The sequence below is a fragment of the Atractosteus spatula genome, chromosome 15 (genome assembly GCF_055471065.1).
Source record: "Atractosteus spatula isolate fAtrSpa1 chromosome 15, fAtrSpa1.hap1, whole genome shotgun sequence".
Taxonomy (NCBI): Eukaryota; Metazoa; Chordata; class Actinopteri; order Semionotiformes; family Lepisosteidae; genus Atractosteus; species Atractosteus spatula.
In genome coordinates, this window is record NC_142720.1 from 20,792,175 (window position 1) to 20,804,212 (window position 12,038).

The 12,038-nt window shown below is 44.7% G+C and overlaps 1 protein-coding gene across 1 annotated transcript; it reads right to left on the reverse strand.

Moving 5' to 3' along the window:
• Positions 1 to 145: 145 nt before the first annotated feature.
• On the reverse strand, positions 146 to 9,802 carry degs1 (delta 4-desaturase, sphingolipid 1). Its single transcript, XM_088933842.1, has 3 exons — positions 9,530 to 9,802; positions 2,735 to 3,477; positions 146 to 2,055 (listed from the first exon to the last, which is right to left on the reverse strand). The coding sequence occupies exons 1-3, from the start codon at positions 9,609 to 9,611 to the stop codon at positions 1,909 to 1,911; spliced, it is 972 nt and encodes a 323-aa protein (XP_088789968.1). The 5' UTR covers positions 9,612 to 9,802; the 3' UTR covers positions 146 to 1,908.
• Positions 9,803 to 12,038: the final 2,236 nt, after the last annotated feature.

A 12,038-nucleotide genomic window follows, 5' to 3' on the forward strand; every position in this document is an offset into this window, starting at 1 on the left:
AGACTCCCACTGTACTCCCATCATTCTGTAGTCCCTTTACACTGCAGTTTCCTCTTGTTGTTTTGATAGGATTGACCGATCACGAAGGTGAAAACTACTGTACTACAGTTTAGGTTCTAAACACAGTATATAATAAGAAAAAAAATACATTTTAATACAATTTATTAAACAGATTTAGCAAAGCATACATACGCATAGTATGACACGCCAAGGATGGAGATTACGGCCACTTGGAGAGAAAGCATCGAGTTCACTCGCACGCCACGCCACAGCTCCCTACCAGGCGTGAAGCCCTCAGAGCCATTCAAATAAGAGCTGTTCTTTTCACATGCTTTCCCTCAAGTTCTTGTAATACTGCTATGGTCAAAACATACAGCTTCATTACTCTAAGTGCGCATTACAAAAGCGACAGAAGCTGTTTTGAAGCAGAAAACATTTGCTGCATTCTCTCTCGTAATGTTAAGGACACTTGTAAAGATCAATCGGCGGTATTTCAGATTCTAAATGCACATGTACTGACACCTACACATGCACTGAAAGCTTTTGGCCTATCAAGATACAGGAATTTATTTTATCTGCAGTTTTAGCACAAAAGCTTTATAGATATAAATTCAAGTATACTAACTGCATTGACATGTAATAACCCTCAAAAGACTTTGCTGGTGGTGGTATGTAGCACTTCAACTAAGCAGGGTTACTGCAGTTAAAGACTTCTAAATAATGAAATTTTCAAAGCAAAAAACCCTACCACATTACAGATCTCTACTCAAGTATAAGGGCTATACAAAAGTTAAAAATTCTCAAGTTTAAAAACCCATCCTGGGTTTTCAGAGAGTAATCCACCCTGACAGCCTTAAGTCTAAACCTAAATCTGGATTTTGATGCATTAAAAAAAAACTTGACTCTTTGCAGTACTTGAACACATTTGTGTAAAATAAGCCAATTGCATCATACTCTGATGACAAATCTTTAGAGCATAGTTAAATGGTTTGCTAAAATAGGAGGGTTATGAGCACATATGAAAGCACTGAGATTTACCTGTATGAGTCACAGCGAAGGTGCAATGAGAATGTGGTCTTGCACACAAACTACACTCAACCGTGCCTGATAACCCCAGACTGGCGAATGCACATTTTTAAACACTTAAATAAAAAATGGAATATTTCAAACATAGTTAAACGTTTTTATCCCCCATTTAAAAAAACAACAACAAATATTTACACTAGGTGCTGTCTTTTCAAGATTTAAAATGGTTTTGGAACAGGCCGCCCCTCTTTCCCCGAAGCAGAGCACAGGGGTCCAATCCCAATTCACCTTCACCTCACAGATACCACTCCTGGCCATCCAGTGGAACCAAACATCTGGAGCTCAATACAGAGACCCCCCTCCCACCCCTGTCACCTTGTCCATGCTGGACCCTAGAACTCAAAGTCACTACAAAGAGATGCACAAGGAATTAAAACTGCAGAACCTGTTGCTTATTTTCAAGAGCCTACAGCAGATTTAGACTGTGGGCTAGGCCACAGGGTAATACATGGCTCACACCATTCCAACCCTTTTTACTCAAGGGATTGTACCCTGTAATAAAAACAGCATCTGATGCCAAATAATTTGGTCTGTTCTTTAAGTTAAAACGTATATACATACAAATACATGACATTATTCTATCGCTCTTCTTGTGAATGGTTGTCATATTGCCGACAGAGGAAAGTCCCCTTCGGGATTTAAGAAATAAACCCCTTTCTGTGGTCTCATTTTGAAAAGCTAAAAGGAAACAAGATGTACACTTGAATTTGTATACATATACACATATTTATAGCAGGATACATAAAAAAAGACATTGCTGCTGTTGCAGGACAGGGTGAGAGCAGTCTGGGGCTTTGATGGCATCAGGATTCAGTGAAGAGTTCACTCCTGCTTGATCTCTCCCTTCAGCTTTCTTTTCACCCGGGAGTAGGGACTCAGAGTGTCATCCATGATAAAATCATACAGTACTTTCACCCAGGAGGTGTAGTGTGGCAGGTCATCGTAGTACTCGGCTGCAATCTTCTTCACCTGATGAGGAGAGCAGCAACATTTACAATCCAGGCCAACCATCGCGGAGAGCAAGGAAAGCACCAGCACTCCCCTGAAAGTCTGCAGTTCACCAGGTTTCATTTTCAGTTTGACAATCCCTAAAAGCCAGTTTTCAACACCTTTTAAGCTTACACTCAGAAAACGAAATTCCTTAAGCATGCTTTCGAAGCTACCAGAGCCAGTTAGGAATGCTATCAGGTCTGTTTGGTCAGAGGAATTAACCTCCTCAAACATCCGACTACTGAAACAATTCTCAAACAAGTTTTTTTTTAAAATGGTGAATGTGTCCAGGAAATTAGCAACACTTGCATTTTTACAAACCCCCCTGCTTTCACGAACAACAAGACCACTACAGGCTTTAACACTGCTAAACCGCGCATGAACACGCTTCTCCACAGAGCACCAGTTATTCTGAAGAAAATGTCAACCTTATATCCAATCCCTCCCTTCCATCACTTTTACCAACAAGTAACTCATCAAACCAGAGGTCCTGTGTAGTCAGCAGCACCCTCCCTGCCGGCCTAGCTGTTTAAATCTCAAATCGGCTCCTGAAATCAAACCCTTCCAGCTAGGCACCACAACTTATTTCAACAGCCCGACTCCCCACCTCAGCAGAGCAGGAGTAAGGACACACTTCCCTGGAAAGCGCTGAACCTACCAGAGGCAGCCTGCGTCCGGGGATGCTGGGGAAGTCGTGGTGCTCGTTGTGGTAGCCCACGTTGAACGTGAGCAGGTTGAGGGAGCCGTAGTAGGAGTAGGTCTCGTGACCCTTGAGGAACATGTAGTGCTCGGCGATGAAGTGGCCGGAGATGGGGTGCAGCCCCATGCCCAGCATCGAGCCAGCCAGCATGTACACCAGGGGCTTGATGCCCCACAGGTAATACAGGCCTGCGTCGAAGGCCACCTGCACGGCCAGGTTGATGATCTCCAGGCGGCTGACGGGCTTGGGGTTGATGCAGAGCGGGCGGATGGCGTAGAAGAGGGGCTGCAGGATGATCCAGACGAACTTGCGGAAGCGCGTGCAGAAGAACCAGCCCTCGAAGTCGGTGGGGATGTCCACGTCGATGCCGTCGCCACCCAGGTAGCGGTGGTGGTCCAGGTGGTAGCGCTTGAAGAAGGCGGAATAAGGGAGGCCGATGGGCAGGTTGGCGAAGATGGCGAACCAGCGGTTCCACATGGCCCGGTTGTTGCCGAAGGCCGTGTTGTGGGAGATTTCGTGGATGGCCAGCGTCATGGAGTGGTTGATGCAGCTGCCAAAAGCGTAAGTCCAAAACAGCACCCACTTCCAGTCCAGGTCTTTGACCAGGTAGAACGCCAGGAACTGGACCAGCAACATCATGCACACGATCCACTTGATCCTGGGGTCAGGGCCCATGAGGGACTTGATCTCCGGGTACTTCGCTGGTAAAAGAGTCAGGAAAGAAAGTAAGCAAAAACCTCAAATGTCGTAACGTTAGAAAAATGTTATGGGAGTGCTGAGACACTACAAAATACAAATTTAAGACCAGTTAGGAGTTTTGGCACATGACCCCCGATTCTTAAAAGCCAGGGTCTTAATATAGAAGCTTCAGGCAAGTTCCTTCCGTCACTTCATTTCAGCACAAATGGCATTTCTCCCGCCGCAACAGCAAAAGCAGCAAATTCATCTTCCAAATTCCCAGACCTTTCAAGGGAAGAGCCTCTCTATTCGTATCAAAAAGCCTCTTATTCTTTCACAGCATTTCAGATTCATAATGCAGTTTTATCCATCTGTAAATGTGGAATATATTCCATAAGGCCTTTAGTTCGGCATGGAACCCACAACACCCGTCCCTCGCCGCTTCTGCTGCACTTCCAGCCAGCGTTGCCCTTATTTTCATTAACTCATCTTGTTCTGCTGCTTACCACATGTAAAGTCTGGATGTGCAGAAAGATGTCCCGGATAAGGGCATCTGCTAAGCAAATATTTAATCTACACTTCTTCCCTGTAGGACTGAATCAATGAAAAGTACCAACTCAAGCCTGATCTTTTAAAAGATCTTGATCACGATCACTGCTAGACACAGATATGCTAATTAATGTAATGACAACCACATTTGATCTTTAAGCTAGTCTATGTCTCTTATTCGAACAGAACTAATTAAGTGTTATTTTAATTGATCAAAAACACACCTATTTTACTATAAGTAAAAAAAAACAACAAAGGAAAATCCAACAAATGGATAAAATGCATTTAATTTCTGGCTTTGACTAATTAACAGACAAAAAGGAGTGCTCATTTCTTATCTGATGCAACGGGAAAGTCTTCCTTATGTTTTAAAACTTTGTTAACTCTACACTCACAGAGTGAAAAAGAACACAGCAGATGTGCCCAATAGTACGGGAACTCTGAATTAGCCAAAAGACATTTCCAGTTTATGTGACAAAAGTGGAATTTCTCCATTCTTTACGTGCAGAAATCCAGGTCAGCTCAACTTCCTCCCTTGTTGGAGCAGGTCATGTAACAGACTGAAGTGAAATTACACTATCCCCTTAGGCTTTCAGAGGTAGGACAGTCCAGGAAAATCAGAAATACCTTTTTACCTTGTAAAAATTTGCCTTATAGTATTGGGGGTGGCATATATTAGCTTGGTACAGAACCCATGCTGCCAGCCACTATTGAATGCATCAACCACTGCTGCTCTTAGCCTGGCAGGGGCTGACCATGCCAGCACAGAGCAAGGGCAAGCACAAGCACAGACTTCTGTGCCTGATGGGCAAGGCAGGGGAAACCAGCCGACACAGTCAGTAGAGAACAGACCATGGAGACCTCTAACACGGAGGTTAGAAATCCTGAGTAATAAATTCGAATAAAAAAATCCACTAACTGCCAGATTTTTGTACTTTAGTTACAAGTTTAATATTTATTCAATGCTTTTACAGCTCATTTTCCTGCTTTCACCTCTTGAGATGTTACTGCACACATATTTCGTGTAGAATTGCTGTTTTTAAAGTTTTCCTCATCAACATTTCTCAGGGAATTTTTTTTTTTTACAACAGTCACTGCTGGCGTTCAGAAAATCTGACTAGCGAACTAAGTGAGGGAACATTGGGTTAAATTTACATAAATGCAACAGCCTTAAAAAATGTTTTCTTTCACACAAATCGCAAAAAGCCCAAGTTGTTAGCTTATTTGTAAGAGAATACAATATTACGGAGGTCTGTGCTAACATACAAAGTCAGGTTTTTGCATGTGCCCTGCTGTGGTCTGGTTCAAGAACAGGGTTTGAAACAGTGCGAGAAGTTCTGTGTGACTGCAGGCTAGTCGCAGCCCGACCAGCGCAGGACTGGAGCAGGAGAGCCCAGGGGTGGGGCTCAGCTAGGGGGTAAGAATTCCCCCCCCACTGCATTTCAGCACAGAGACAGATCAGGTCGGTCTAGTTCGGCACAGCTAACAACCCTGTGTCAGAACAACGCTGGGAAAGCTCAGCCATATGACACAGTAGGTGTTCCCGAAACAGCCTTCACTCGCCAACTGAGCAGGCAGGCCCATGCAACACCAGAGATGTCCAGCGATGAGAATGCTCAAGAAAGCCCCACTTCAGCTTCATGGGAGCAAATCCTTGGCATAAAGTAAACTAAAACAACTCATAAGTCTTCTGTTTACTTTCAGATCGTGTCACTGATAGATTAAAATAACATTACCCTTCAGTATCAGACTGGCAGAAGTCCAGGGGATTGCAGAACATATTGTTCTGTAGACAAGTGATCCAAACTCTTCAAAGAGCAAAACAAACAGTCAGAGCAACTGTAGCAAATTCTTTTCAAGATCGTGTTGACCTTGCACATGTGAATGTTTGCACGTTAAATGTCTTTAAATACCTGTATGATGACAAAGGATTATACACCTGAGCAATTCAAAGTCCCCATGTCCTGTTTATTAGATAAACCATTTCCTTCAGCACCACTGATGCTTCCAATTAAAGGATCGCTAATCTTTAAATCACACCATAAAAATGAACCCCTTTAAAACATAAGACAGCACAAACCCTTTTGGAGATGGAAACAATAGTTTTCTTTCTAATTCCAGATCCTTGAGGTCACCACTTTGCACCTAGAAAGAGGTGGAACCTAAAATGGCCCATCTCCTCCTGAGAAGGGTTTCAGATCAGTCGAGATATAAAAGGTCTGTAGTCGTCCAAGTCCAGGAGAAACAAACTGGCAACAGGCAACAGAATAACTCCCTCTTCCTCTCAGTTCTTGCCAAGATCACCCGTTACCCACAAACGCGGGATGAATTATTGTAATTCAGAGTCAGATCTAAAGTAAACATTTTATTGATCAATATTCCCCTTTATTTAGTTTGTATCCAGACAGGAAGGGCATCTAGCTTAGTTCTCTGTGCAGCACAGCAAGATGGCCTCGGGTCTGCGATGCTCAGCTCTCAAGGAGGTACAGATATTGTTACTCTGGCAAACGTTTTAATTAATGATCCTTCCAGACTAAAACTGTAAGCTGAAGCATAGCGTCAGGCTGGGTACTGACATTTTTAGAGATCTCTTCAACACACTACTTCCCCACTGCTCCCTGTACTCAAATTAATTACCTACAAATAACTCTTTGAAGAAAGGTTTTAACAGAGCTCTGCCACGAGTGACTTTCAGATAGGGTCAAGATGGCCATTTACTGAGAAAACATGATACATGCAGGAGTCTCAAGATCTGCCTCTCTGTGCTTTTACAATAAGCTGAACTTCTATGGAGTCTGCGCATTTCAACAACGCATACTTTGAGTTGAGATCTTTAATACATCAGTCTTTAAGAAGTCACCTTTATAGCCTTTTTCATGGTACAAGGTTCCACTGGCTACTGTATTCTGAAGTGACAATACCCGCTGCCTAGTACCTGCAATAAATAATTAAAACCGAGTAAGTATCTGTCAGTCTGAAGTATTAGATAACAAAGGAGGCACCTCACAGACATACAATTACCTTAAGTGTTCCCCATGCAAGGAAAAAAATACAGATGTCAAAGCAAGAAGACTACGACAATATCAATGTAACAGGATCTCATTATTGTGGATCGCTGTGGACTTTGATTAACCACAAAGACCCAGATCCTCTGGTTTCGTCAAGATTAACATTTTGCGAGCCATTACTGACTGTCTCCAGCCATCGTCAGAAAACTGCTTCTTCCTTGGAAGATCCGCAAGAAGCCGGCACCTGTCCTGGAAGCACAGGGTAGAAGAAGATGCCAGAGACTGGACAGGACACCAGACCGCTGCAGGACTCACACACAGGGTCCACTCAGAGACACCAGTTCCCCCCGCAGTGCCTAGGCCAGCTGGTGCTGCCACTGCAGGAGAACTCAAAGGGTGCAGAGAGGTTTAAAGCACAATCAAACAGGATTGTTGTTCCTTTCGTGCAATATTTAAATAGATTTGTCTGAGTAAGCAAACCAGCGCAGTGCGATTACCTCTTTGCATCAATACCGAATACTAATACTGACTTCTCATTTCCCTTGCCTTAGAACAAACCACACTGCTGGTCAGAGTCTAACCCAGGCTGCAGGAGTTGGCAGAAACGTAACACCCCCCCCCCTTCATCCTGCAGTTGAGGCAGTGTGCTTCACCAGGCCTGATAATGTTCGAGGCGAGAGGGTTTATCAGCACTAGACGACAATGGCTTCTCAGTGTAAAGCCACTGCAAACGGCAGCACTGAATCAAAGCCATGGAAATCAAATGATTTAAATTTGGAAATCAGCCACCCCTTAAACATCAAGCCTGCAAATAAAAAAAAAGCCTTGAACATTCAGAAATCAGCAGTATATTCATGCACTGCATGGGGTTAAAAGCCGGGCACCTTACTAAAAATATTTTTTCCAGACATGTTTTATTAAAAAAAAATGTCAAAGCCAAGGACAAGACTGCACCAATTCTGTCAACTCAGTTGTGGTCTAGGAACACTAACCTTTACAGTGTTTTACAAAATCTGGGAGAACTGACACTTACTTTAAGTGACCATGACAAGAATAAACTGTATTAGACCAGTTCCATTTAAACCTTATTTTAAGATGCCCCCCTAATATTTACAGCACTCAAGGTCTTGTACAAAGGTGGGTTTTCCCTTTGGAAAACGTATCTCCGTCTTTAACGAGTTCGCTTTTAAACGTAGCAAAGTCCAATGACTACAGTGGTTAATGCTCAATTTGAACCAAAAGTTTCAACATCATGGTTGCTAAAACCGGCACACAGGAGGATCCGAATTCAAATTCTTGTGCGTGTGCGTCACTAAGCCGTGAGGAACAGGAAAGCGCTCATCGCTATACGAGATTGCTCGACTCGGTTTTGGTTAAACGCCTCTATAAAAACAACAAAGAAAAACCACTCAGAAATAAAAGAACACTGAACCACACGAACATGACTTGAACAAAAACCCTAATGCAGAGTTGGGGGAACGGAATAACCGTTTACATGCGAGCTCTTAAAAAAGCCTTCGGTCTGTGGGCTACGTGTTCAACCCAGATCGTGAGCCGCCCAGCCCAGCACGACTCCGGCCAGGATACAGCTCCGAAATGTGAGGAAACACGCGTGGACTGTGGTTTCTGATCGTCACTTTCAACGCGTAACAGCAGCTGGGGACCTGAAATGGCCCAAGTCCCCGACCTCGATCGCGGTCGCTGCTAACGGTTTCTTCCCCAGCCTGCGGCACTAGGTGTGGGCGCTACGCCTCCGAAGAGCACAGACAGGGCCCGGACCTCAAGCACGGTCGGCCCGATGCCCCTTAACGACCGGCAGGCTAAAGTCATGAAACTGCGATGGCCAGGAATGACCGACAAGCTCCTCTTCTCGCATTAAAAACCCTTAAAAAGCTTCCAGCGTCTTGGTGATCAAACTGGAGCTGCTCCCAGTTTTTCCACTCCCCGCTGTCCTGACATTGACAGGACCCGTCAGAGCTCCGAGTCGCGGCGGCGGGGTGACTTCTTCTTGTTGTTGTTGTTGTGGTTGTTGTTTTTTTTTTTAAAAAACAAAAAACATCGGCGACAACGACCAGGTTAAAACCGCACATTTATTTTAAGGTCTTAAATCTGCCTCCCCGCCAGCACGTCTCAACACTAATCCGAGGCCTGTGCAAGCGGCGAGCCCCACCAGAAGGGAGCGGCCTCAGCCTCCGGACGGACTAACGGTCCGCGGAGCCCGGCGGGGGGGGGGGGGCCCAGCCGCTGCCCGGGCCCCCCCAGCCCCCCAGCCGGGGTCACCTCGGCGACCACGGCCGCCGGGGGAGCCCACACCCACCGCGGCGGCGTTATTCTCATACAAGCGCGACACTAAAATCACTAAACCCCACCGGGTCCCCCGCGTCGGTGCAGCCCGCCTCTGCCCACACGGGACGGCGAGAGACTTGAGCCCGGTTTAGCCACGAAAGCAACGAAAAGAGAGAGACGACCGGATTCTCCGCAGAGCAGATAACCCCCCGGCTGGTGCGCCGCGGCTCACCCAGTATCTCCTTCCTGCGGTCGGCGTGCGGCTGGTCCGTGTAGACCCACTCGTAGTCGTCCCGGGCCACTCGGTTCCCCATCTTTCCGCCTCGACGTGCAGGTTTTCCCCCCCCCCCAGCGATTCCAGCGGCGGATGTCGCGGACACTGTTCGCCCAGGCTACCCCACCCAGCCGGCCGGCACACGCAAGACAGGCTCCAGGCTGCAGGACGGCACGACTGCGCCGCCGCCGCTCGCTCGCCCGGACCCCACCCGCGGCGCCACGGGGGGGGGGGGTGGAGCTGCGCCGTCACGAGTTGGGTCTATTCCCACTCCATGTTGGTAAGGTCGAGCAGCGTCCTCAAACGCGCAGAAGGGCATCGGTCCTCATTAATGATTTGCTTGCTTGGGGGAATAGGTCGTATTTTTACACAGGTGTCTGGTCATCCTCCATAATACCTCACTTGCCTGGTGTGTGTGAGTGTGTGTGTAAACTCGTTGTGGAGCAACCAAAATTAATTGGCACACGCTGCATTCTTCCTCTGTTACAGTGTCGTCAAACGTAATGAGATTTAACAATTGTTTACGTTAACAAGCAGCGTAAAAGAGGCACGGGCTTTTCAACAATACATTAATGTGTCTGTTTAATTAAACCAATAGGGATTTTGCACCGGTCTTTTACTGTGCACATGTAGGAAACCAGCTAACTGGCAAGGTATTGCTTTAATTAAGCCTGGGTGTCACAGCACTGGAGAGCCTTCTGGGAATTGTTGTTCATAGTCTCAGTGCGTCAAACGAAAATGCATATTTGCTCAAATAAAAAATAATTTAAGAAGACATTTGCCATGACAGTTTTATAGGGAGTGGTGTTTTAAACTCTGGATTAAGGAAACAATTTTCTCAATGAAACAACATGATAAATTGCATTTTTACACTGCACAATACTCACAGCTCTGACATTTATGTTAAGACATAAAATACACTATTGGGCAAGAAAAAAATATTCTGTGTTTCTAAATTCATCAAAAAATAAAGGTATGAGGTACTATTTCTGAAAACAAAAATAATGGTTTATATATAAACAAGAATGATAACATTCTTAGGTAAGGATTTACATATAAACAAGATGGACAATAAACAGAGGAAGGATGGCTATGTTACTACTGTAGATGGTTTACCTATAAAGATGATGATGAATGTTGGACAACCGCTTTGTTTTTTGAAAGGCATGAATGAGAAATAATTTCATTTTTGATGACACCTGATCTTTTGGTCCCTTTTCTAAATTGTATTCCTTTTTTTCCCCAAGCTTTGAGTTAGAACACTTACCTGCCGAGTCACCATCTGGGTTTGAATCCAGAACCAGATGTTATTGAAGCCAATACCCTGGTTTCTTTCGTTCCTTGTCTCAGTTAGACAGTACCCTCTGGTTTGTAACCTCTCTCCCGTTATTTCATGAATATCCACTGTGTTTATATGTAGCGCTTTGAAATAGTCTTCAGACCCTTGGACAGTTTTCACAAGTTGCTTTCCAAACACCTCAAGAAGGAGTCTGCAAAAACATTTAAAATACCCATAATATGCAGTGGGCATGGTGATTAGCATTGCAGGCTCGCAGTGCTGGAGCTCTGGGTTATATTCCTGAAGTGCCACCTGTGAGGAGTTTGCTTGGGGTTATTCAAAGTACTCCACTTTCATCCCACAGTCCTAAAGCATACGGCCCTGGTTAAAACTGGGCCTGGTGAGTCTGTCTGTACCAGTGTCTGTGTGAGCCCTGTGATGGACTGGCATCCTGTCCAGGATGTACCCTGCCTTGCGCAAGCTGCTTGCCCTGATAGGCTCTATCCCATGACCCCCAGTTAGATGAAGCAGTTAGAAAATGGATGGACGGATCTCTTCATTCTAAGCTCAGTCATTAAGAAGTGGAAGGCTTCTCAGTCAGCCAGTTAAGAGCAAAACTTAGCATTTCCTGATGGACCCCAGATGATATTTTAGATTCACGCAAGAATCTAAAGTAGCAACCGTTCTCATGTTCCCCAAATTATAAGGTTTAGAAGTCTTGAGTCTGTAACCTTAATTAAAAGGCAGAAACTGCTCCTGCTTACGCGGGAACACAGATGTGTAATGTGTTTGAGAGAAACACAACAATTTTCCTCATCATAAGAATATAATAAATCCCGGAAAAGTAAAACATCTAACATATCAACATCTACTAAAATGTTATCCATCTCCTTTATGAATCATTAGTTTAAATTCTTTCCTAAATGGCAACCATCAGCAAATGACAGAGGCTCATGGTTTTTAATATATATGAAAGTGTGAATTAATGGCTCCATGACAGACAGATGCTTAAGGTTAGCATGTGAATAAATTATAAGGATGAGCTTTCATATCTTTTCAACCAAGACAATTGTTCTAAAGGGTGTTGCTGAGTTGTGGTTAAAACGAGCAGTCTGCAGGGTGGACATCTGTGCGGAGTTTTAAATATACAAACCAGTTTTAAAGCTGCTGTTTACGTAACCTTATTAC